We start from the raw sequence: 24,950 nt of genomic DNA on the forward strand, positions 1-24,950 counted from the left end.
AAAATCTGGAAACAGAACTTCGTCAACTGTGTAAGAAACTTCCAAACGAAGAGATCAAGGGAGTTTCAGACTCATTTGTTAAAAACATGAAAATGTAAGTGCTCTCAGTTGGCAGAATCACCCGTCGACGTTAGGGAAGATGAGACTATCCGCCACATGTCAGCAAAGCCTTGGCATGCTTGTTAGAGGGAACTGAAGAATGAATGTTACGACTTCGGAAATACTGCCAGGGACGTTTCTTCTTCCATTTGGATCTGTCTCCTACGGAGGTGTGTTTTTGGTTACGGCCGATGTGAAAATCAAGTCCGTAAATAAACTCAACCCCGAACCAGACCTTCAAATCACTGTGTAACCAAGTGCCAAGTCAAGGTTTCCAGTACGTGTGAATAATGTTAAATCATATCGCTTTCACTAAAAAAAAAAAATCCAATTCCTATCTCTTGAGAGCAAAATTATTCATTTAACCAGTGCTTTAAAATGTATTAGTCTGGAGTTGCATGCAGAATTCTCGTATTTCGGAGTGTTTTCTATGTGTGCTTTCCATATTTGCTTTAACAAACCTGTCAGAATTGTTTATTGCTGTTTTTTGGAGAACTCGCTCTTTTCCATTTATCTGTTTTCTAACTCACTGCTTTCGTTGTTTCCTTTTTTTCTATTTAATTTATTTTGTTAGATTTTAACTAAGAAGTTAGCATTGAGGACTTCATTTTTTTTCCTCTTTAAGATAAAGAGAACATTTAAATAAAATTTTTTTCCAAATGCTCCTTTACAAGTATTGTTTTTGTTATTTTAAAAAATAAGTATTGTTTCCATTTTCATTACTTTAAAGATAGCCTGCAATTAAAACTTTAATTTAAACGTTGACCTAGGAAGTATTTAGGGGAATATATTAACATTTTCAATTTTGGCTTCTATTTTTTTTTTTTGAGATGGAGTCTTGCTCTGTTGCCCAGGCTGGAGTGCAGCGGTGCAATCTCGGCTCACCACAACTTCTGCCTCCCGGGTTCAGGCAATTCTCCTGCCTCAGCCTCCCGAGTAGCTGGGATTACAGGCAAAAGCCCGTGATCTACCCACCTCAGCCTCCCAAAATTCTGGGATTTGAGGATGTCTTTAAAGACTACAACGATCTTTAGAAATCTGTTTTTATTTATTTATTACATTTTAAGAGACAGAGTCTTGCTCTGTTGCCCGGGCTGGAGTGCAGTGTCAAGACCTTGCTCTCTGCAGCCTTGACCCCTGGGCTCAAACACTCCTCCCACCTCAGTCTCCCAAGTAGCTGAGACTACAGGTGCACACCACCACACCAGGCTCATTTCTAAATTTTTTGTAGAGATGAGTTGCCCAGGCTGGTCTCGAACTCTTGGCCTCAGGTTATCCTCCTGCCTCCGCCTCCCAAAGTGTGGGGATTACGGGTGTGAGCCACTGTGCCCTGCTGGTTTTTCTTTATGTTTGAATTGTTTTTACTTTCCAGGGCTGTGATATGGTACATCGAGGTTCATGACTAATGTGCTCTCACTTTGAACTTCGCCCTTAAACATGAAATGGCCTTCATCAGCCTTCACTTGTACTTCACTGCACTTCAGTGTTTCTTCCTTTGAATTGTTCCAAGTGGGAACTTTATTTTCTGTTACGTTTGACTTAAAATATTTCCTCACCATTTACTTTGTAAACTTCTCTACTCATTTTAATTTAAGTGACTCTTTGAAGGCGGCAGAAGGTGGAGATAGTGTTTTTGTGGCTGTCTGTGGCTGAACCTTCAGAAGCCATTATTATTCTGAAGGAAACTGAGTCTTATTTTGTTTTTTTGTGGGTACGCTCTGTCACCCAGGCTGGAGTGCAGTGGCGCGATCTCAGCTCACTGCAGCCTCCGCCTCCCAGGTTCAAGTGATCCTCCTGCCTCAGCCTTCTGAGTAGCTGGGATTACAGGTGTGAACCACAGTGCCTGGTTAATTTTTGTATTTTTAGTAGAGATGGGGTTTCGCCATGTTGGCCAGGCTGGTCTCAAACTCCTGACATTGAGTGATCCACCTGCCTTGGCCTCCCAGAGTGCTGGGATTACAGGTGTGAGTCACCGCTCCCAGCTGGTAACCTGTATTTTCTACCTGGATGCCCAGAGCGTTTTTCCTTACCCTTGAAGTTCAAAAATGTCACCTGGAGATCTGCCTCTGTCATTTTCCTAAGCTAACATGGGTGCTTTTTCTGCTATTTCAACATAGAAATGCAGAATCGGAAAATACTCAGTGTGCCCTTCTGCTGGTCATCTGCCTGCTTTCTTATACCTTTATCTGCCTTTTTCTCATGTTCTACTCTGCCTGGTAGGCTTGATGTTTTGAAACTACATTTCCAGATTCCCTGGCAATAGGCATCTGACTGATTCGGCCCAAGGGAGACACCAACAGGAAATGAAAAGGCGGGAAAAGAGAGAGGCTGGAGCGTTTCCCCATCTCCGTCTGCTCTTGACAGATGTCTCCAGCAGGGACCATCTCTCTCTATGGTCCTTGCTTTGAATCTTGGCGGAGCAAAGCTTTTCCTCTTTCGTTTTAGTTCCTCTTGGGCAGCTCCTACCATGGTGCTAGATGCTTTTGGGAAACTCAACTTTGAGGCTCTGATAATACCACCCTCTCCCTACATCCTTCCAGACCAGGGGTAGGAACACGTTTCTGCCGTTGCTAATCCCTGTGAAGTGTCTCTGTTTGGCTTTTCCACACTTCCAACAACTTAGTAGACAGCGGTTCTAAATCCTCCTGTTGAAGTGCTTGATACAGGCTCTGTTTTCCTGGCTCAGCTCTGAGGAATAAAATCCGTTTGGAAAGGAAGGGGAAACTCAGAGCCCTGGGAGACAGGCATAGGAGGGCACTACTGAGCAACAGGAACCTCCCTGCCCCCCGAAAAGCTCTGGTGATGGAGTTTTCATGTTCATGCAGAGACACAAGATGTGGTCTTGGACTGGGGCAGTCAGGAAACAGGAAATGAGACTCCGATTTCCCAGCCCCTTGGAATTCATGGACGAAATGTTTATGTTCCCCAAAAGTCATCTGTTGAAATTCTTTTTTTCCTTTTCCTTTTTTTGAGATGGAGTCCTGTTCTGTCACACAGGCTGGAGTGCAGTGGCATGATCTCATCTCACTGTAACCTCCTCCTCCCAGGTTCAAGTGATTCTCTTTCCTCAGCCTGTCGAGTAGCTGGGACTACAGGCATGCACCACCATGCCTGGCTAATTTTTATATTTTTAGTAGAGACAGGGTTTTACCATGTTGGCCAGGCTGGTCTCGAACTCCTCACCTCGGGTGATCCATCCGCCTTGGCCTCCCAAAGTGTTGGGATTACAGGCGGGAGCCACCAGACCTGACCAGATGTTGAAATTATTATTATTAACGGCAGGGCCTTTGAGAGGTAATGAAGTCATAATGGAGTAGTCCAGTTGCCTCTCAAAGGCCCAGTCTGCTAACGACCAGGAGGTGGAGGCCTCATCTGCTCATGAGGTGGAATCCTCATGAACATCCAAGAGACCAGAACTCTCGCTGCTGTCCACCTCGTAGGGACGCAATGAGAAGAAGGCCACCTGTAGACCAGGAAGAGGGTCTCCAATCAAGCTGGCACCCTGATTTTGGCCTTCCAGGCTTGAGAACCATGAGAAATAAATGTCTGTCGTTTAGGAGACATATTCTGTTACATTAGGTTGGTGTAAGAGTAATTGCTGTTTTTTGCCGTTAAAAGTAATGGTTGGTGCGAGAGTAATGGTGATAACTGCAGTTCGTCTTGCACAACCTAACAGCAACTGGAATAGACAAACACGCCCTCCTCCTATAAGTGGGAACTAGACTCAGTCTCACCACTGGCCTAGCAAAGTAGCAGTGATGCTTATTTCTTCCCAGAGCAACTGGCTGCAAAAGAGAGAGGCTACAGTAACTAATCTAAACTCTAAGCCAGTGTTCCAGGGGACGTGCAGTCCAAATGCACACTGCCTGTGTAGTCCAGGCTTCTGTGTTAAGGAATGAGTGTAAGGACTGCTTCTCAACTGGTGAGACGCCATGTGGGATGGATGGGATCTCTATGAACTTGGACCTCCAAAGGGAAAAGCGTCACTTATTGCAAAGGCTGCTGGGGTTCCTCCCCTCGACAAATGACGGGCCACACTGGGAACCAGTTTGCTACTAGGAAGATCAGAGGAATACAAAAAGAGGATTAGTGCCTTCAGAAATGGAGAAAACAGAATGACACTCTGAAGAAAAATATGAAATAAGTCAGTTAGAAATGGTTAAGAGGGCTGGGCGCGGTGGCTCACGCCTGTAATCCTAGCACTTTGGGATGCTAAGGAGGACAGATCACTTGAGGTCAGGAGTTTGAGACCAGCCTGGCCAACATGGTAAAATCCTGTCTCTACTAAAAACACAAAAATTAGCAAGGTGTTGTGGTGCATACCTGTAATCCCAGCTACTCAAGAGGCTGAGGCAGGAGAACTTATTGAACTTGGGAGACGGAGGTTGCAGTGAGCCCTGATTGCACCACTGCACTCCAGCCTGAGTGTCAAAATGAGAGTCTCTCTCTCAAAAAAAAAAAAAAAATGATTAAAAGGTAAAAGAAAGTATAAGAATCATAATGAAAGATTTATACTCAGTGAAAAGTAAGAGGTGTGTTTATAAAAGAACCAAAGTAAACTGCTGGAAATGGAAACTGTAGTCACTTAAATGAAAAATTCATGAGGTCAAGAGATCGAAACCATCCTGGTCAACATGGTGAAACCCCGTCTCTACTAAAAATACAAAAAATTAGCTGGGCATGGTGGCGCGTGCCTGTAATTTCAGCTACTCAGGAGGCTGAGGCAGGAGAATTGCCTGAACCCAGGAGGCGGAGGTTGCGGTGAGCCGAGATAGTGCCATTGCACTCCAGCCTGGGTAACGAGCAAAACTCCATCTCAAAAAAAAAAAAAAAATTCAGTAGACGGGTTCAACCCAAATTCAGTAAACACTGAAAAAAGAAATTGTAAATTTGCAAATAATTTGAGGAGATTACTTCTAAGATACACAACGAGGTAAAAATGCGAGCAATTAAAAAGAGTTTAAGGAACATGGAAAATACTATAATGTATCAGTCAAGATTCAGTTGAAGAACCAGTAACCCCTCTGGGTGTTTCGAGTAGGAAGGGATTTAATAGAAGGGATCTGATGCCTGAATGACTGTTCAAGAGCTGAAGGAGTGGGTTTTAGGTGGTGGTCCAGAACGACCTCCAGAATACTTCAAAGTCAGCTCCCCAGGCGAGTTGCTGCCACTGCGGTGTGTGGTTCCCGCAACATGCCCTTGACTTCCCAAAATTTGGAGCATGGTCCCCTAGAGCTGTGATCTGGGGATTCAGAAGCTGCCTCCGCCACCACCGTAGCTGCCTTGTCACAGCCAGGAAACTGGAGGGTAAACCATGGAACGTTGCTGCATTGCAGGAAAATGTCATGTTTCCGTCTCTTGTTTTCTGTAGAAACAGTGAAAATGTGGCAAGAAAACAGCCAGTGACACGCTGGCACCAGCTCATACTGGCTTGTGAGAGCCCACTTTTAAATTTTAAGGGATTTTGTGAGGTGATTGTTAAATGCATCTTTTTTTTGAGGCAGGGTCTCGATTTGTTACCCAGGCTGGAGTACAGGGGTGTCGTCATACTGGAGCCTTGAGCTTCTGGGCTCAAGCGTTCCTCCCACCTCAGCCCCCAGAGTACCCAGGACTATGCCCAGCTAATTGTTTTATTTTTTGTAGAGATGTGGTCTTGCCGTGTTGCCCAGGCTGGTCTCAAACTCCTGGCTCCCACCTTGGCATCCCAAAATGCTGGGATTATAGGTGTGAGCCACCGCACTCAGTCTAAGCATTCATTCTTAAAAATGGAATATAAGCTTACAATGAAATAAATTGTATTAAAAATCAGGGTAATCAATGTTGAAAACTCATCGTTTCCTAATCATTTTGCTCCATTTTACCATTATCCGTGATTCCGTGGTGAATTTAGTCTGTCGTGTCTAAGGTAGAGAGACTGCATGGCTGCATGCTGGTACCCTGCTGCACAGCTCTTTCCAAATTGGTGTTTAGTGGTGTCATGTGGGGAGCTTGGAATTGACCCTGGTGGGAGTATTTACATCATGAAAATGGAAAATGCTACATAAATCGAAAGTGTTTCGTTTTGAGACTGAGTGCTAAACATTTACCAGCAAACCACTCCGCCAAAGAGCTTTGACTATTGGAACTAATTTTCATCACAAATGCTAGTAGCAAGGCAGTCTGGAAGATAGTTATTAGCTTCCCAGCTTCCTCAGTCAGATGAACTGTGAATAGGTGTTGGGGGAACCAGTCGAGACAATCCAGCTTAAACAAAGAGGTCCAACGTACATCTAATAAGAGCTTGCAAAAGAATAAAGGGAGGCCGGGCGCGGTGGCTCAAGCCTGTAATCCCAGCACTTTGGGAGGCCAAGGTGGGTGGATCACGAGGTCAAGAGATCGAGACCATCCTGGTCAACATGGTGAAACCCCGTCTCTACTAAAAATACAAAAACTTAGCTGGGTGTGGTGGCGCGTGCCTGTAATCCCAGCTACTCAGGAGGCTGAGGCAGGAGAATTGCCTGAACCCGGGAGGCTGCAGTGAGCTGATATTGCGCCATTGCACTCCAGCCTGGGTAACAAGAGAGAAACTCCGTCTCCAAAAAAAAAAAAACAAAGAATAAAGGGATTTGGGGGGCACCTCTATCTGAAAAATATAACGACTTAGAATTGTCCAGAATGAGTATGAGCAGGTTAACAGCAAGTATACCTATAGATTTCTCATCAGCAACAAAACATTTTCTGAGTGCTAAGGCAATCATTAATTCAGAATTCTCCACTAGGTTAACCTTCATAATTCAAATGGAGTTGAAATAGAGTTTTTAAGACAAAGACTCAGAAAGCTTGCCATTTACAACCCCTTGCTCACATTTACACTTTTCTTCACTGAAAAGGAAAGTGAACCTGGAACAAAAGAATAGCCTGCAAGAAGCCCTGACGACCAGAGCATTGGCAAACTGTGGAAAAGCTTAGATATGCTTCGGTTGTAATGCTGAGAAATTTCCGGGGGAAAGGGGGTTAAAAATAAGATTGCAATCAGACACTGGACAATAACGTAGAAGGACAAAGCAAACCCAATTAAACACGAAACCGTCTGTTAATACCACGTTTTGCCAAGGCTGTTGGGGAAACAGACACACTCCTAGACTAATGGTGGACCTGGAAATTGTCACAGTCACTGAGGTGGTTTTAAAATACATCTAAAAATTATCGGATCCTCTATTTTTCAAAAGGTGGAGCCTAATTCCCTTGCCGCTAAGTGTGGGCTGTGTTCAGTGACTCAGTTCTCAGGAATACAGTGTGGCAGGAGTGACGGGGGGTGATCTCCAAGACCAAGTCGTAAGAGCTCCTGCACCATCCCTTGGATCACTTGCCTGGGGTGACCCAACTCCCGTGTCATAAGGACACTGGAGGAGCCCCATGGAGAGGCCCACAAGAAAGTGAGACCTTTTGTGAACAGGCACATGAGTGTGCCATCTTGGAAGTGGACCCTCCAGCCCCGGTCAGGCCTTCTGATGATGGTGGCCCCGGTCAACCTCTTGACTGAAATCAAAGGCCAGAGACACCCAGCTAAGCTGCTCCTGCTTCTGACCCACAGAACCTGTGAGATAATATTTGTTATTTTAAGCCACAAAATTCAGGGGTATAATTTGTTATGTATCAATAAGTAGCTAACCCACTTTGGAGTGCAATTTCACTAAATCCAATAAAGGTAAAGATTTGCATACTCAGCAGCCAGGTAATATTTTACCCAGGTGTGCGGTCCAGAGGGATTCCTGCAAACATACACAGACAGACACACGTGGGGTATTCACTACAGCACACTTTTCCTCCAGCCGTGTAATTTACACCACTGCGTATTCATGCAGTGGAAACTGTTGAGCCGTTAAAAATTAATTAACTAGGTGTATGTGCGTGGATTCAGATGGATCCCAGAGATCCGATATAGAGTCAACCATGCAGGTTGCAAAAGCATGTGGGTGGTGTGATATCGTTTATGTAAATCTAAAGATAGACACAGCAGTACTACAATATTTTCTATATAGTTACATCAAAATGTGGACACATTTAAAAGCACGGGCAGGAAAGCCATGTTCCACCTCCCGAATGGGGTTGTCACTGTGGAGGGAGGGAAGTGAAGGAATAGAGGAGGTGGCAAGGGTTTCAGCGTAACACGTTATTTCTTTAAAAAAAAAAAATCTAAGCAAAGAAGGCAAAACATTGTTAAATCTGGGGTGGTGGGTACATGGGTGCATTGTGTCATTTGCTGAAATTTCTGTCTCTTTGAAATATTCTTCGTTCCATTAATGCAGATTTTCATTCCGCTGCTGTTTTGGGATTTCTCCTTTGTCCGCAAACGCCTGTGCCTTTTCCAAACCTGCTGACCTCTCAGTTTACTGCCTCTTCTTTGGGTCTTGATATCTCTTCTTCTCACGCTGATGTTCCTTAATGAGTTTGCATTCCTGTTTCATAGACACCTTGCTGGTAACTTTAGGGCATAGAACAGAAGTGTGTAAAATTGTCCTCTCTCGTATTATGACGTTGTTAGCACTGGGGTTTTGCTGCACTTCTTGAAAGTTCCTCTTTCTCCAACGATGTAGGACTTTGACACAGACCCCTACAGTAGTGTTTTTGCTTACTCATTCTTGTCTGATTTGAAATCCGTCCAAACCCAGTGTTTGCCAGCTGGCATGCCCCTGCAGGATTTTAACAAGGGAACAAAACTGTTTTGTAAGTGCTTCGCCAAATATCCAGTGTCTAGCTGGCTTTTGTTAAGAGCATCTTTGCTGGAGGAAGATGAGATCTTCTTGTCCTCACCCTGTGGCTCTTGGACTGAGAGGAGGAGATACATATTTCTGGGTTATCTGAGGCCATCTGCATTTTTCCTTCATCAGAAGCAATGCATGAGAAATCATAATCTTCCTAGGTTGTTACTCCTGGGGTCCCTCTGGCCAACACCTGGGACTTGCAGGTAATTTCTCACCTTTATGTGCAGGTTCCGGGTCTCAGACCTTCCGTTCCCAGCCACCTTGCATGCTGGGAGTTATGATCCGTGAGTAGCTAGAGGAAGAAAGTTGTTTCTTCACAGCGGTGGGAGGGACGGTGGTGGGATTTGACCTTGGCTGCTGTCATAAAGCAATCCCAACACAGTCAGAATGGTGATTGCCTGCTGTTATGCTTGGCTGTCCCGAAGTCCCTGAAATAGAAGAGAATTTGGGTAGATAAAAATCTCCTTGTATTCCTTTACTCTCTGACTCCTTTATTCTCTCTCTGACTTGAGACCGCTGATTGTTGGGTATTGTAACCCTAACCGTACTGATTTTATGAAAGCTGCTTCCACACCCTGGCACTGGTGTTGCTGAGAATATCATTATTTGGGTGTGCCTTCGTGATTGTTTTCATAGGAATTTGGCAAAGGATCGGGGCTGGCCAGGCTCTGTAACTTTTAGCATGCAAGATCGATATTGTCCCTTGTATGTCTGGTAATTGGAGGACAGGGATTGCTGTCAGGTCTGCAGGAGATGCCATGTACTTCTCCAGCAGTCTACAGAGAGCTCAAGAATCAATTGCAGTCTTTCAACTTCTTTCAGAAGTCCATCTAAGACTTTTAAGAAGTCTTAAGCTCTTTGAAAACGTTTCAGGGACAAGTTGCATTTCTCCAAATGTTTTTCTTCCTCTCTCTGTGGTTCATTACCACAAATCTATACAACATAAATTAAATACTTTAGAACTATGCTTCTCAGGCTATTTGTGAGGAAGGACCAGTTTTTTTTTTTTTTTTTTTTTTTTGCTTTTTTAGTTTCAGTCTTTTGTAGACTGATACTTTAAAAAAAATACAGTAAGGGCCGGGCACAGTGGCTCACGCTGTAATCCCAGCACTTTGGGATGCCTGGGCAGGCGGATCATGAGGTCAAGAGATCGAGATCATCCTGGCCAACATGGTGAAACCCCATCTCTACTAAAAAATGTGGGATAAAGGAGGCTGAGGCAGGAGAATTGCCTGAACCTAGGAGGCGGAGGTTGTGGTGAGCCGAGATCGCGCCATTGTGCTCCAGCCTGGGTAACCAGAGCGAAACTCCGTGTCAAAAAAAAAAAAAAAAAAAATGTGGGTAAGACTGGTGTCCCAGGTTGGAGACAGTTAAAGAATGAATTTTCTCACTCTGCATGTTCATTCCATGTAGACTTATTCATTCTATTCATTACTGGATGAGACCCACCCACACTGGGGACGAGAATCTGCTTTACTCAGGCTACCAATTAAAAAGTTAATGTCATCCAGCAACACCCTCACAGACACATCCAGAATCATGTTCAACCAAATATCTGGGCAACCCATGGCCCAGTCAGGTTGACACATAAATTGAGCATCACAGAAGGGCCTCATTTCAAGTTACAGTTAATGAGGCTCTTCATTTTATCTATTAAATTAACGTTTTTAGAGACAAGATCTCCCTCTGTTGCCCAGGCTGGAGGTCAGTGGCAAGATCATAGTTCATTGCAGCCTCCAAGTTCTGGGCTCGAGTGATCCTCCTACCTCAGCCCCCTCAGTAGCAGGGACTCCAGGCATGCACCACCATGCCTGCCTAATTTTCTATAGAGACACAGTCTCACCATGTTGCCCAGACTGGTCTTGAACTCCTAGCCTCAAGTGATCTTCCAGCATCAGCCTCCCAAAATGCCGAGATGACAGGTGTTAGCTGCCGTAGATGGCCTCTTCAGTATATGACTCTGTCAAGAAATGCACCACTTCCTTGACCAGATTAACGGGAACCACCCCTTTTGGTTTTACCCTCTCACTATCTTTTCTTTGATATGACCATTTAGCCAGCCTCCCTGCACCCAGGAAATGGATGATTCTTCAGCTCTGGCACTTTCCATTCAAGGGACCCCATCTGCCTGACATAGCCAGAGCTTGCTGACGCCACTCAGCACTGGTACCCACTTTGCTTTGCTGCTCACGCTGGACCCCTCGGCACGCTGGTCTACACCCCAGCCATCCTCTCCCGGAGGCTTGCCCTCTGTCGGGTCTTGCTGACCTTCCTTTGAAATGCAGCATGTAATCCAGGCATCAGTCGAATTCATCCATGACTTCTCGTTGCCCTGGCCTCCTGCTTCATGTAACCCTTAGCGAATAATTACCGCTGATACTCACTGAGCAGATGCCTGCTGCTAAGTACAGTGCCTTCAGATCTTATCTTTTTAGAGTCAGAGTCTTGCTCTGTCACTCAGGCTGGAGAGCAGGGGTGTGAAAATAACTCACTGAAGTCTCAAATTACTGTGCTCAAGTGATCCTCCCACTTCAGTATCCCGAGTAGCCATGACTACATGTGTGTGCCACCATGCCCAGCTAATTAAGTTTTTTTTTTTTGTCTGTGTAGAGACAGGGTCTTGCTCTGTTGCCCAGGCTGGTCTGGAATTCCTGACATCAAGTGATCCTCCTGCCTTGGCCTCTCAAAGTGCTGTGATTACAGATGTGAGCCAACATGCCTGGCCCTTTATCTAATATTTACAACAGTACTATTCTATTCCGTATGCATCAAACCCCCAGTTTTACAGAAGAGGAGACAGGCTTGCAGAGGTTAAGTGACTTACTTAGCTGGCTAATATGGGCAGAGGTCAGATTCCAATCTAACACTATTTTTGACTAGAAAGTGCTGATTCTTTTAAATTTTATTTTATTTTTATTTATTTATTTTTTTGAGACAGAGTCTCCCTCTGTCACCCAGGCTGGAGTGCACTGTCACGACCTTGGCTCACTGCAACCTCTGCCTCCCGTGTTCAAGCAATTGTCTTGCCTCAGCCTTCCAAGTTAGCTGGGATTACAGGCACCCACCACCACACCTGGCTCCTTTTTGTATTTTCAGTAGAGACTGTGTTTTACCATGTTGGCCAGGGTAGTCTCAAACTCCTGACCTCAGGTGATCCACCTGCCTCCGCCTCCCAAAGTGCTGGGATGACAGGAACGAACCACCACACCTGGCCAATTCTTAGCCATGAAAGCACTCAGCCCATCTTCGTTCCCTAGACTAGTTTATAAGCAACAGAGATTCACTGCGTACAGTTCCGGAGGTTGGGAAGTCCAAGATGAAGACACCTGTCCATTTTGTGTCTGGCGAAGGCCGCTCTCTGCTTCCAGGGTGCTGCCTTGTTGCTGCAGGTTCCCATGGGGAAGGCAGAGAGACAAAAGGGCCTTGGGCAGTTCCTTCCAGCCCTTTGTAAGGGTGTTAATCCCATCCACGAGGGAGGGGCCTCATGGCCCTAATCAGCTTCTAAAGCCTCCGTCTCTCAACACTATCGCATTAGAGCCTTAGGTTCCCGTGTATGAATTATGGGGGGACACCTTTATTCAGAGCCTTTCACTGCCGTGTGTAAAAGAGTCTTTACATGACAGCCACTTACATATTTCACGATGAGTGGAACTGCTGTTGAAATATTTATTTGTTTTTGTTTCTTGCCCTCTATAGCACGATCCATCTTCAAGTTTTAGTTGCAGGAGAAGGTTTGTCTTTGCTATGAACTTGCATATTTCTCCTCCCTCAGCCAAGGAGAGAATCTTGAAGCTTGGGTTTCCCTAGGCAGCTTGGAGTGAAATTTAGCCCCTAATTGCAGCAGCTGTTTTTAGCTTACTTAGGATAATGTTCTTCCCTTTCTTGAGCGTGACTTTATATATCTGTATGGATGGTTCAATTGCACATGTTTTCTTTCCCACTTTGAGCTTTTCGGATGCAGAGACTAAATGAACTGAATGTGTACCTAATTTTGTAAGCTGCCTTTTTTCAGAAGCAAATTATGTTGGTATATCAAGTGGGATTCAGTTGTGACCGGTTTTCTCTGCAAAGCGCTCAACATTTATTCTGTGGCTGAACTGGGGCGTGGGTTGGGTGTGCTTGCCAAGGGCAAGGGTCCTCTGTCTTCCAGGGGCCTTCTTGCCGTGTCATCCTGTAGCAGAAGAGGAACGGAGCATGAGTGTTAGAATGAAAGAGACGAAGAAGGGGAAGGGGCTGAACACATCCTTTTTGTTGTTGACACGCTCTAGTTGCGCAGGCTGGAGTGCAATGGCGTGAGCAATGGTTCAGCTCACTGCAACCTCTGCCTCCTGGGTTCAAGCAATTCTCCTGCCTCAGTGTCCCTGAGTAGCTGGGATTATAGGCGTGCACTACCACGCCTGGCTAATTTTTTGTGTTTTTAGTAGAGATGGGGGTTTCACCACGTTGGCCAGGCTGGTCTTGAACTCCCGACCTCAGGTAATGCACCCGCCTCGGCCTCCAAAAGTGCTGGGATTACAGGCGTGAGCCACCGCTTATGGCTCCACTCATCCTTTTCTCAGGACCTCACTCCTGTGATGGGTCCTACGCTGCAGCAACAGCATTAATCCCGCCCTCTGACCTAATCACCTCTCAACACTGTGACCTTGGGGACTAGGTTTCCAACAAACAGAATCTGGGGAGACATTCACTTATGGCAGTGGGTATCAGTCCGTGCTCAAATGACCATGACACGCAGCCCCAGGGAATCGGGATTGGCTTTAAGGAAAAGATAGAGTAGCGCGTATTCATGCTTGCGTGTGTCCCTTTTAAAGCTTTTTGCTCCGACAATTAACTTGGAGAAGAAAAGGAGCTGGTCACTGAAGCATTCTTCCGGAGAAAGATTCTTGTATTCTGTTTAAACATAAGGATAGATTTGGGAACATCTGACCTGTAACCAGCTGAAGATGACCCCTTGTCATTGGCAAATGCACGTCCCCTTTGTAATTAGCATCCTGCGGTTCGCAGTTGTCCCGTGGATGTGTGCGTTGTTAGCCATGGGAAGAGTTAAGGGCGGGGGGTTGGGTGTTGCGAGCTGACGGTTGGCTCTTGTCTCAGCCATGTGTCCGTCTTACTTTTCGGGGTCCTGAGCATTTGGGAGAGTTGTCCCAGTTGTTGTGACGAGCGGAAAGCACCTTTGTTAGAAATAGAGAAACCAGGAAGTGTAGCCTACTTTGTAGGAAGATAATGAATTCATTTTTAGACATTTTGAGTTTGAAATGAGGGTTTGACATCCGGGTGGAAATGTCTGGCGCTTGGCTGGGGCTGCTTAATGGAAAGAGTGTGTAGGAGGCTGGAGTTCTAGGACAGCTTCTGTCACTGCCTGGCTTTGTGCTCCTGGTGACACCTTTTAACTCTCGGGGCTTTTGCAGGTCAGACGCTGCCCTGTTCACCCTCCAGCAGCTCCGACACCAAGGTGTTCTCCACCCCCACTCTTTTTTTTTTTTGAGACGGAGTTTCGCTCTTGTTACCCAGGCTGGAGTGCAATGGCGCGATCTCAGCTCACTGCAACCTCCGCCTCCTGGGTTCAGGCAATTTTCCTGCCTCAGCCTCCCGAGTAGCTGGGATTACAGGCACGCACCACCATGCCCAGCTAATTTTTTGTATCTTTAGTAGAGACGGGGTTTCACCATGTTGACCAGGATGGTCTCGATCTGTTGACCTCGTGATCCACCTGCCTCGGCCTCCCAAAGTGCTGGGATTACAGGCGTGAGCCACCGCGCCCGGCCTCCACCCACTCCTTGTGATTGACTCCCTGTGCCTCCTGCCTGTTGGCCCCAGTTCTGCTCGGAGGTTTATCGGTCCTCTTAGTCCCCTTTGCTAGATGAGGAAGCAGAATGCGACGTGTCTGGCGTCTTGTTCACAGTCACAGGGAGCATGACTGCACGAGCTGGGCCGGGAGCCGTGCTCTTCCTGCTGTGGAGAGGATCGTCTTCCCAGTCGCCCTTCCTCTCTCTCGTCTTGCTTGTTCCTCCATTCTCCTCCATTGTCTTTGCGGTCCTTTCATCTCACATCTCGTTTTCCTTAGCCTGGAGCTCCCGGTCAGCCTTGCGTTAGTGGAACTTCTCAGCCCCACTGGTGACCGTCTGGGTGCAGGAGCTTTGTTATATTGGTCCGAAAGGATGCTTTAACTTGGAGGGTGCTGGAAGCAGCTTCGTTGCGGGACACCTGAAGGCGGCACTCCCCTTTCCAGGGGGGCAGGTGTGATTAGCACTCCGGAAGGCGTGTGCTCGCTCACCACTCGGGTAAGCAGCGCCTGCGTCTCCACCAGCTTTGCGGAGCTGCTTCTTGAGGTGCAGGTCACCGCGTGTACTCACTTGGAGCTTGGGCATTTTCTACCTGTTTTGGGTGCAGTGTGAGTGCGACACCTGTATTACCTGGGAGAAATGAGACACTTGGATCTCTGCTGGATCACAGCCAAGGCACCTAGTTCCTGGGCATCCCGACACCTCTGGGATTCTCCGTCCTTCCTTACAAGCATCAAGTGAGAATTTATCAGGCCAAGAAAAGGAGCCAAGGATATCGCCATTTGCATACTGTTCGATGGGGATGTGGTGTGCCATGATTAACAAGGACAACATGGTTCCAATTCGTGATTAAATGGGGAAAATGAAGTAAGATGACGGTGAAGGAATGGGAAGAACCTGAGTTCCTTCGGAAATTGCTCAGGTCATCGGGACCCTGGAAATATCCTGACTTTCCCTCTAGAAATGTTATTGTTATTTTTAGAATGACGCTGGCCGTCTGAAAATCAGATGGCCCTTTAAGAAAGGAAAGGAAGAATGAATGATGATGCCTTTCTTTTCCCCCCCTGTTGTCTCTTGGGCAGGGAAAAGATGCCATTCCACCATGTGACCGCCGGCTTGTTGTACAAGGGGAATTACCTCAACCGATCGCTCTCTGCTGGCAGTGACAGTGAACAGCTGGCGAACATCTCCGTGGAGGAGCTCGATGGTAAGGAGGCCGCCCTGTCTGCGGGGCTGTGTCCCGACCCAGGGAGGCGTTTGTGGCTACTGTGAAACTGGGCCGAAAGTCCTGGGCTCTGGCCACTCGTTGGCAGTTGTGGTCAAATGTAATCATGACGTGATAGGAAATTTTGCCCACGTGACTTTTGTGCGTGTGTATGTGTGCAGGGCAGACCTGTTAGCCTGAACAATCTGTGGTGGATATTTTGGCTTCCTCGGATATTGACTGGCGGGGAGAGCGTTCACTTCTCTTAAAATGTGGTTTCCGGTTTCCAGAGCCTTTAGCACCCGTGGAATTGTCTGGTTTCTGTGCTGTCGCTGACGGTGGGGTCCATCTGCAGGGGAGGTTTAAGCCCTGTTAATGGCTTGACTTCTGGCCATGGTGCTTTGAATCCTGCCCAGATCAGAATCATCTGGAAGCTCCATCTAGGTGGCAATGGATAGCAATTATTTTAATTGCCTCTGTTCCTTCACAACAGAGCACAGCCCTGGGCATTGAAGGCAGGGGTGAGGGATGAGCATAAACCTGGGAACACGATGACTGAATTCATCCTGGGACAGTGTCTCATTGTATCTTGCATAAGCCAATCCTCTAACTGAAAAAAAAAAATTAAAAATAGGAAAAACAAGTTTGCTTGTTGTTTGTTTTTTCCCGGAATAGAGAATTAGGTTGATTTAGCCTGATGTGTTTTCACTTAGGCATCTGCTGAGGTCAGACCAGAATCCGTTTTCCCTCGTGTTTCTGAATGCTCTGTTGCTTGTAATACCATTTTAAAGCACAAAGTTTAGATTTACTTTCTCAAGAAGTCAAAATTACCCCAGATGGCCCACGTATTTGCTTCCAGGTGTCATGGTTCAAATCACCGTGCTTTGCAGGTGCACATTAGGGAGGCTCATTTCTCCCAAAAAGAAGGTGGAGGACGTTTGGCCCTGAGACAGCAAAGCCAAACTCGTTTCCAACAGGCAGGAGGTGAGGGAGGTGAGAGGACAGGCCACCGAACAGCCTCTCCTTCTCCCATCCACTTTGCTTGTGCGCTTGTTTAAATGCGTGCTTGTTTACATGAATGAGAAGGGAGGCAGCAGAGGACGTGGCCCCGGTGGCTGGGTCCAAGCAGAGTCTCGGGGACGTTTGAAGAAGTGCGGGTGACGGGTGCCGAGTTAAGGTTTCTAGGGATAGCAGCTGCTCACTGTGATCTGGACAAAGACTGGTGGCCTGAGAGGAGAGCAGGGACCCTCGTGTCTTCTGGTCTTCAGCTGAGTGAAAGGTGTGCTGATGTAGGACTCAGAAGCAGGAGACCGAGCACTTCTCCAAAGTGAGCCTGTGCGTTCGGGAGGCTCGGATGGGTAAGACCGAGGTGCCAGGAGATTTGATGTCTGGTGAGGGCCACTCTCTGATTCACAGATTTCACCTTCTCACTGTGTCCTCATATGGTGGAGGGGCGAATACGTTCTTTTGGGACTTGAGTCTATAAAGGCACTGTGTTAGTGTGCTTTGTGTTGCTGTAAAAGCGTAGTACAGACTGGGTGATTTACACAGAGAAGAAGTACATTCGGCTGATGGTTCTGAAGACTGGGAAATCCAAGTGCACAGCACTGATATCCAGTGAGGGCTTTCACGCTGTTTCATTCGGTGACAGAAGGGGGTAAAAACAAGAGCAAACGCACTTTTTTTTTTTTTTGAGATGGAGTGTTGCTCTTGTCACCCAGGCTGGAGTGCAGTGGTGTGATCTCGGCTCACTGCAACCTCCACCTCCCGGGTTCAAGCTGCTTCTGTCTCAGCCTCCTGAGTAGCTGGGATTACAGGCGCCCGCCACCACACCCGGCTGATTTTTTTTTTTTACTTTTAGTAGAGATGAGGTTTTGCCATGTTGGTCAGGCTGGTCTTGAACTCCTGACCTCAGGTGATCCACCCACCTCAGCCTCACCCCGAAGTGCTGAGATTACAGGCATGAGCTGTCTTGCCTGGCCCAAACTCACTTTTATAAGAATCCACTCTCTGGGTAATGAACTCCCCACTGAGATAATGGCATTAATCCATTCATGAGGGTAGATCTTTCATAAAATAATCACCTCTTAACCATCCCACCTCTTAGCACTGTCATAATGCCAATTAAATGTCCATGTGAGGTTTGTAAGGGCATTGAAACCATAGCAGACACCGATCCCGTTCGTGAGGGCTCTGCCGTCCTGGTCACCTCCTGGAAGACCTCCCTCCCTAATGACATCACACTGGTGATTAGGCTTCCACCTCTGCGTTTTGGGAGGACCCAAACATTCAGCTCACAGCAGGTACGTCTGGGAGGCGAAGCCAGGGTCTGGGAGTCTTCACACTGAATGGACATTATTAGGGCAGGCGGTGCATTCATGTGGGATGGATGTTTGCTTGTGTTTGAGTAGATCCCCCTGGCTCAGTCTTCAGTTAGCAGGAGGGACCGGGAGTCCGCCATGCAGGGCCCACCGAGTGGCCCTGGCTATGAGAACCGAGAGCGACACTCTCTGTATGTTTTGGGCGATTCTTTCAGAGGTTAAAAGTCACTACCCAAATGGAGTTTGGAAATCGTCTGTGGCTTTCTGTGTTCTCCCCGCTTCCTCTGCCCACCTTTGCCATGAGTGATCCGGAGATGATTTCTCTGTGACTTCTCAGCACAATGGCTTTTTTTCCACTGTTACATTCAAGCTCTGCTAAGGCAGCTGCTTGGGCCACTGTGGGGTGTATGACTTTTCAAGAGGGCTCTGGCTGGGTTTCAGCCCTCCTCTCCCTACTTGGGTACCCTTCTGAAATGCCGTCTACTTTCTTGGACAAACAGAAAAAGCATATAAACTTGCTATTTTAACCAGGCAAAGGCAGCTTGAGAGAAACTGAAATGCTCTTTTTCAGTATGTAGATTAGCGGGAGTCTTTCTAAGAGCCCTCCAAGCCCAGATTGGCAGCCTGAGCATTGGCAGCCTTGGGTACCTTACTGAGCAAAGACCGCCTGGTGAGGATGCTGCATTTGTCCTTCAGGAGGGTAATCCAGCCTCTCAGCCTGGGGAAGGGCCATTTATTTTCTGACGGAATATTCATTCTACTTATTTATTTAGTTTTTGCCAAGGTGAACACTTGAGTTATGACTGCTCCCGCTATATTACAAGCATCTCGGGGCTCCGGGCAGGGCGGTGCAGATGTGTTCTGAGTTTAGAGCAGGCGTACAGGGTCTGGAAACCAACTGGCTTGAATCGACTCAGATGCCTACGGATCGGTCTCGGGGAAGCCAGTTTCCAGGGCACTGCTGGCTTGCTGTTCTCTCGGGCTGCTTCATGGCAAGGTGACCCTAAAGTTCTGCTGGTGGGGGCCACCCGTTCATCCTCAGAGGACAGGCCGTGTTGCACTGGGAGTTGATGTGTTGGAGGCTGATGGAGGCTGCAGCATTTTTTGTGGTCTGGCTGCCTTCAGCATCATCATTACCTGGGTACTGTCCTTACGTGCTCCCTCCCTCCCACCCTGCAGCCTCTGCGGCCCTCTGCCTGTAAATGGCTACAGGTTTCCCCACCTGTTTGTGTTCATCACCAGTGATGGAAAATCCCTTTCCTTCAGTGGAAGGGCCGATGGTGCACACTTCATGAGTGGTTATCCTCTGAAAACAGGCAGGAAGAGGACCATGTGCCATGCAGGTCATTTTCACCTGCAGTTCAGTTCTGGGAAGTTCCTGTGTCTTCTCTTTAAACAAAGCTCAGGAGGGAAAAATGCAAAGCTGCATCAAGGTGACCAGGTCAAAGTTGGGGATCACCCAACCAATCAAACTCAGCAAAGGTGGATTAACAGAGACAGCCTCCATCCATCCATCCATCCATCCATCCATCCATCCATCCATCCGTCCGTCCGTCCATCCAGCCATCCGTCCGTCCGTCCATCCAGCCATCCATCCGTCCGTCCGTCCGCCCGCCCGCCCGTCCATCCATCTATCCGTCCATCCGTTTTCACTCATTCATTAAAGGGATGTTTAGTAGGTAGAGGAGGAAATGCTTACTAGGTAGTCGAGGAAAATTATAGTATTCATAGCCTGTTTCCAAGGGGCTTACATCTATTCGGGAAGTTTATGCATATACCAGATTTATTAGCAATATCTTATACTTCTAGAGAGCATTATATGGGATTTTGTTAGATATAGGCATTATGATTGATGAAAAATAGTTTTCTCAATGCTGTTTATTGAATAATCTCACAATGCTGTCTTTTTTTTAATTTTTTTGAGACATTGTCTCGCTCTGTCACCCAGGCTGGAGTGCAGTGGCATGATCTTTACTCACTGTAACCTCCACCTCCCAAGTTCAAGCGATTCTCCTGCCTCAGCCTACCAAGTAGCTGGGATTACAGGCATGTGCCACCATGCCTGACTCATTTTTGTATTTTTAGTAGAGACGAGTTTCACCATGTTAGCCAGGTTGGTATTGACCTTCTCACCTCAAATGATCTGCCTGCTTTGGCCTCCCAAAGTGCTGGGATTGTAGTCATAAGTCACTGTGCTTGGCCTTGAAATATTATCTTAATATTACACTAAATTCACCTCCATATGCTGTTCATCTATTTTCCTTAATATATAATGTTCCATTGTATACAAATATGTCTTAATTTATTTTCCTACTTTATTCTCAGTAGATATTTGGGTGGTTTCCAGTTTGGAGCCGTTTGGAAATACATATTAGCTATTTTCCAGTTTGTGAAAATCTGTTTCTGGTCATAAATTATTATATATATATTCATAAAAAATCTCTTTCTCCAAGTCTTCCAGATGATGGTACCTTTCTTTGGCATGAAAATGTTTAAAATACAATTTATATTGCTTTTTTTCCATTAGGCTTCGTGACTCAACATTATGAAGTTTTTTTTGTAGGCTCGGTGTTTGTCAGTAAACAGGGTTTGAAAAGAACCTAGGCTTGGCCAGGCGCAGTGGCTCACGCCTGTAATCCCAGCACTTTGGGAGGCTGAGGCGGGAAGATCACTTGAGCCCAGGAGTTCGAGACCAGCCTGGGCAACATAGGGAGACCCTGTCTCTACAAAAAAATTAGCTGGGCATGGTGGTGCATGCCTGTGGTCCCTGCCACTTGGGAGGCAGAGGTGGCAGGATTGCATGTGCCCAGGAGTTTGAGGCTACTGTGAGCTATGATTATACCATTGCATTTGCACTTGAGCCTGGGTGACAAAGAAAGACCCTGTCTCTAGGGAAAAAAGAAAAAAGAATCTTGCTGTCTTCACTTTATCCCAAACTTGAGATACTATCCCCTTTTTATCCCTAGACTGGTGAGAGATGGATACACACGCCATCTCCAGTTTGCAGAAGACATTCACATAGCCAATGGCTCTGGGCAGAGGTGGGGTCTGGATAGCCCCTCCTGCTGTCTTTGCCACAGAATTCTCCATCTATGTGGCTCGTTCTGTCCCTCTCCTCTCCTTCCCATCCCCAAACTATTCTTGTCTATTCAGTCATCCTAGGAGCATTCTGGCTTTCACCTGCACTGTACAAATAACCCAGGATGGGACCGCACCAAACCATGGCTGTCATTAATTGTGTTCCCCACACGAGCTGAATAAAAGGTGCTGCTGAAGTGGGGTTGGGTTGAGGAATAGATCCCCATGGAAAACAGTTGCTGTGAAGTAGGGAGCGACCGCCTGCATGCTTTGCTGTGGATGTGCTGTGGTGAGTCAGTCTTCCTCCCGTCAGTGCCACTGCAGTTCCAAGTGTGGGTGGAAATTGTGTCTCTCCAATTTCATTGGTGGGACAATTAGCGAAAATTCCCAGCAAAAATTCACGTGTGCATGTCTCAAAATTAATATTTCTTTTTCTTCCTTCCTTCCTTCCTCCCTTCCCTTCCTTTCCTTCCTTTCTTTCTTTCGTGTTTTTTTTTTTTTTTTTTTGACAGAGTCTGGCTCTGTCGCCCGGCTGGAGTGCAGTGGTGTGATCTTGGGTTGCTGCAGCCTCCACCTCCTGGGTTCAAGTGATTCTGGACTGCAGGCATGCACCAAAACACCCAGCTAATTTTTGTATTTTTAGTAGAGACAGGGTTTTGCCATGCTGACCAGGCTTGTCTTGAACTCCTGAGCTCAGGTGGTCCACCTGCCAAAGTGCTGAGATTACAGGTGTGAGCCAGCACACCCAGCATCAAAATTAATATTTCTACTGATAGGCTCTTCTGTACCTTGTAGGGGGTATTTTGACTATGGGAACAGACATACCAGACTGCCAGCCTTTGAACCTGGGGTTCAATTTTAGTAGTTGACCCGTGTCACTTAGACTATTCCAGAGTCACTGCTGTGCCACAGCTCACTTTTCTCTAGGAGCCCTATCTGCCTCCTCTAGCTAGATGCCTTTTTTTTTTGAGACAGAGTCTTGCTCTGTCACCCAGGCTGAAGTACAGTGGCACGATCTTGGCTCACTGCAACCTCTGCCTCCCCAGTTCAAGCAGTTCTCCTGCCTCAGCCTCCCAAGTAGCTGGGATTACAGGCACCTGCCATCACAAGCTAATTTTTGTATCTTTAGCAGAGATGGGGTTTCACCATGTTGGCCAGGCTGGTCTCGAACTCCTGACCTCAGGGGACCCACCCATCTCTGCCTCCAAAGCGCTGGGATTATAGGTGTGAGCCGCCGCGCCTGGGCTAGGTGACTTTCCCTGTTTATTCTGGACTTTCGCAGAATCTGGCACTATTGGTCATACCTTTGTTTTCACAGTTCATCGCTGCCTTGGTCCCCGTGTCATCACCTGGGTCCCCTTCTTCTTGTTTTCAACTTATTTTGTCATCTCTGCATGCATTGTATATCCCTTAGCCCCTGCCTGCTGAAAAATGATGTTTTTTTTTTTTTTTTTTTTGAGATGGAGTTTCGCTCTTGTTACCCAGGCTGGAGTGCAATGGCGCAATCTCGACTCACTGCAACCTCCGCCTCCTGGGTTCAGGCAATTCTCCTGCCTCAGCCTCCCAAGTAGCTGGGATTACAGGCACGTGCCACCATGCCCAGCTAATTTTTTGTATTTTTAGTAGAGACAGGGTTTCACCATGTTGACCAGGACGGTCTCGATCTGTTGACCTTGTGATCCACCTGCCTCGGCCTCCCAAAGTGTTGGGATTATAGGCTTGAGCCACCGCGCCCGGCCTTGTTTTTGTTTTTTTTAAAAAGGCAGGCACAGTGGCTCATGCTTATCATCCTAACTACTCACGAGGCTGAGGAGGGAGGATTGCTTGAGCCTAGGAAGTCAAGGCTGCAGTGAGATATTATCGTGCTGCCTCATCTCTCAGTAAAAAGAAACCAAAAAGAAAAATTTTAAAAAAGAATGGAAGATATATATTCACCATGCATTCTAAAACCTCTGTAGATTTGCAATTTTTAAAAAAGGTTAAAGAAATATGAGCCACACTCTTGTCTCCTGGGACTGGTCTTTGCTGCCGTCTGCCAGGGCGTCTACATGCCGATGACCTCAAGGTATGTATTCTAGCCCTGCCTCCCTCTTGGGTTTTAGACCTAGTACCTGTAGTTCTGGTCAGGTGTCTCGCAAGTCCCTTCAACTCCAGGTATCCAAAGCCGAAATGAATTTCCTTTATTCTTGAAAACCGCCCCTCTCTGGGATTTTTCTCAGGAAATTATATGCCAGTCAGCCACAGCAGTCATCTGGGAACCATCCTTGCTTTCTCTTGGTCCTTACCTACAATCGTGAGTCCCACGTACCTCGACCTCCCTGTGTGTTCTGTAACTCTTCCTTCCTCTCTGATCATGTTGGTATTGGGTCAGGTTTCCACTTCCCAGACAACTGCATTCACGGGAGCCAATCTTGTTGGGTTTCATCTGTGATCCACCCACATGTCGGGTCAGTTGGATACCTCTGGGGGGATGCTACTCAGATGCACCCTTCGCTAGCTTGTGCCTTGGCTTCTAACTTCTTTTTTTGTTTGTTTTTAAGGCAATGTCTTGCTCTGTTGACCAGGCTAGAGTGCAGTGGCACAAACCTGGCTCACTGTAGCAGTGACCTCCAGGTCTCACACGATCCTCCTGCCTCAGCTTCCCAAGTAGCTGGGACTACAGGTGTGTGTCACCACACCTGCTAAGTTAAAATTCCTTTTTTTGGTAAGACGGGGCCTCACTATGTTGCCCAAGCTGATGTGCTCATGTAATCCTCCCAGCTCAGTCTCACAAAGTGCTGGGATTACAGGCATGAGCCACACATCCAGTGTTGGCTTATAACGTTTATCTTCTTTTTTGTATATATGCATATACATATTATTTTAAATATTTCTTCAGTCTTAAAAAATTCAAATCCACAGAGGTTTTGGAAAGTACGGTGAATATCTGTATATTCTTCATTTATTTATTATTTTAGAATTTATTTATTTAGGTTTTTGAGGCAGGGTCCTGCATTATCACCCTGGTGAGTGCACTGGTGCCGTCAAAGCTCACTGCACTCTTGATCTCCTGGGCTGAAGCGACTCTCCTGCCTCAGCCTCCCAGGTAGTTGGCATTAGAGGCATGAGCCATTGTGCCTGGCTTATTTATTTATTTATTTATTAAACATTTTTCAGCATTTAGGGATTGTTTTTTTCTGTCACTCCACACACACACACACACACACACACACACACACACACGGAAACACACACAGTGTTTTTTTTACAGTTTCCATTTCTTTGGTGAGCTACCTTATCTGTTTAATCCTTAAAAGAACAGTTTTTCTTTAGTTCTTTGAATGCACTTTGTTATATTTATAATAGCTCTTTAAAGTTGCTAAATCCAACAGCGAGGCTCTAGGCCATCTTGGCCTTGGATTTTATGAACTTTTGAAAAAGACCGTGGTCAGATTTTGTTTCCTTGCATGCCTGTAAATATTTGACTATAGACTGAACATTTTGAATCCTACGTTATAGTGACTGTGTTCTGTTGTCTTTCTCTAAAGAGTGCTGATTTTGGTTCTAGGAGGTAATTCAGTTACTGGCTGACCACCGTAAACTTGGGTAGGTTTATTTTTATGCTCTGTTAGGGCAAATCAGTGGAAACTGACCGTCTCTTAAGAGGTGGTCTTTCTAGAGTCTTAGCAGGATGCTGGGGTGTTAATGAGGTTTTTCCGTTATCCGCTGCCTCAGTTGTAGA

At 46.6% G+C, this 24,950-nt stretch overlaps 1 protein-coding gene across 8 annotated transcripts in view; it reads left to right on the forward strand.

Moving 5' to 3' along the window:
• The window catches only part of CALN1 (calneuron 1), a 649,447-nt gene that overhangs the window by 125,510 nt on the left and 498,987 nt on the right, over positions 1-24,950 (forward strand). For all 8 annotated transcript variants that reach the window (XM_078354140.1, XM_035279438.3, XM_035279415.3 and 5 more), the window contains one exon: positions 15,709-15,833. In XM_078354140.1, coding sequence (XP_078210266.1) covers positions 15,709-15,833 — 125 coding nt within the window. The remainder of the gene's footprint in view (positions 1-15,708; positions 15,834-24,950) is intronic.

The sequence above is a fragment of the Callithrix jacchus genome, chromosome 2 (assembly GCF_049354715.1).
Source record: "Callithrix jacchus isolate 240 chromosome 2, calJac240_pri, whole genome shotgun sequence".
In the NCBI taxonomy this organism is placed as follows: Eukaryota; Metazoa; Chordata; class Mammalia; order Primates; family Cebidae; genus Callithrix; species Callithrix jacchus.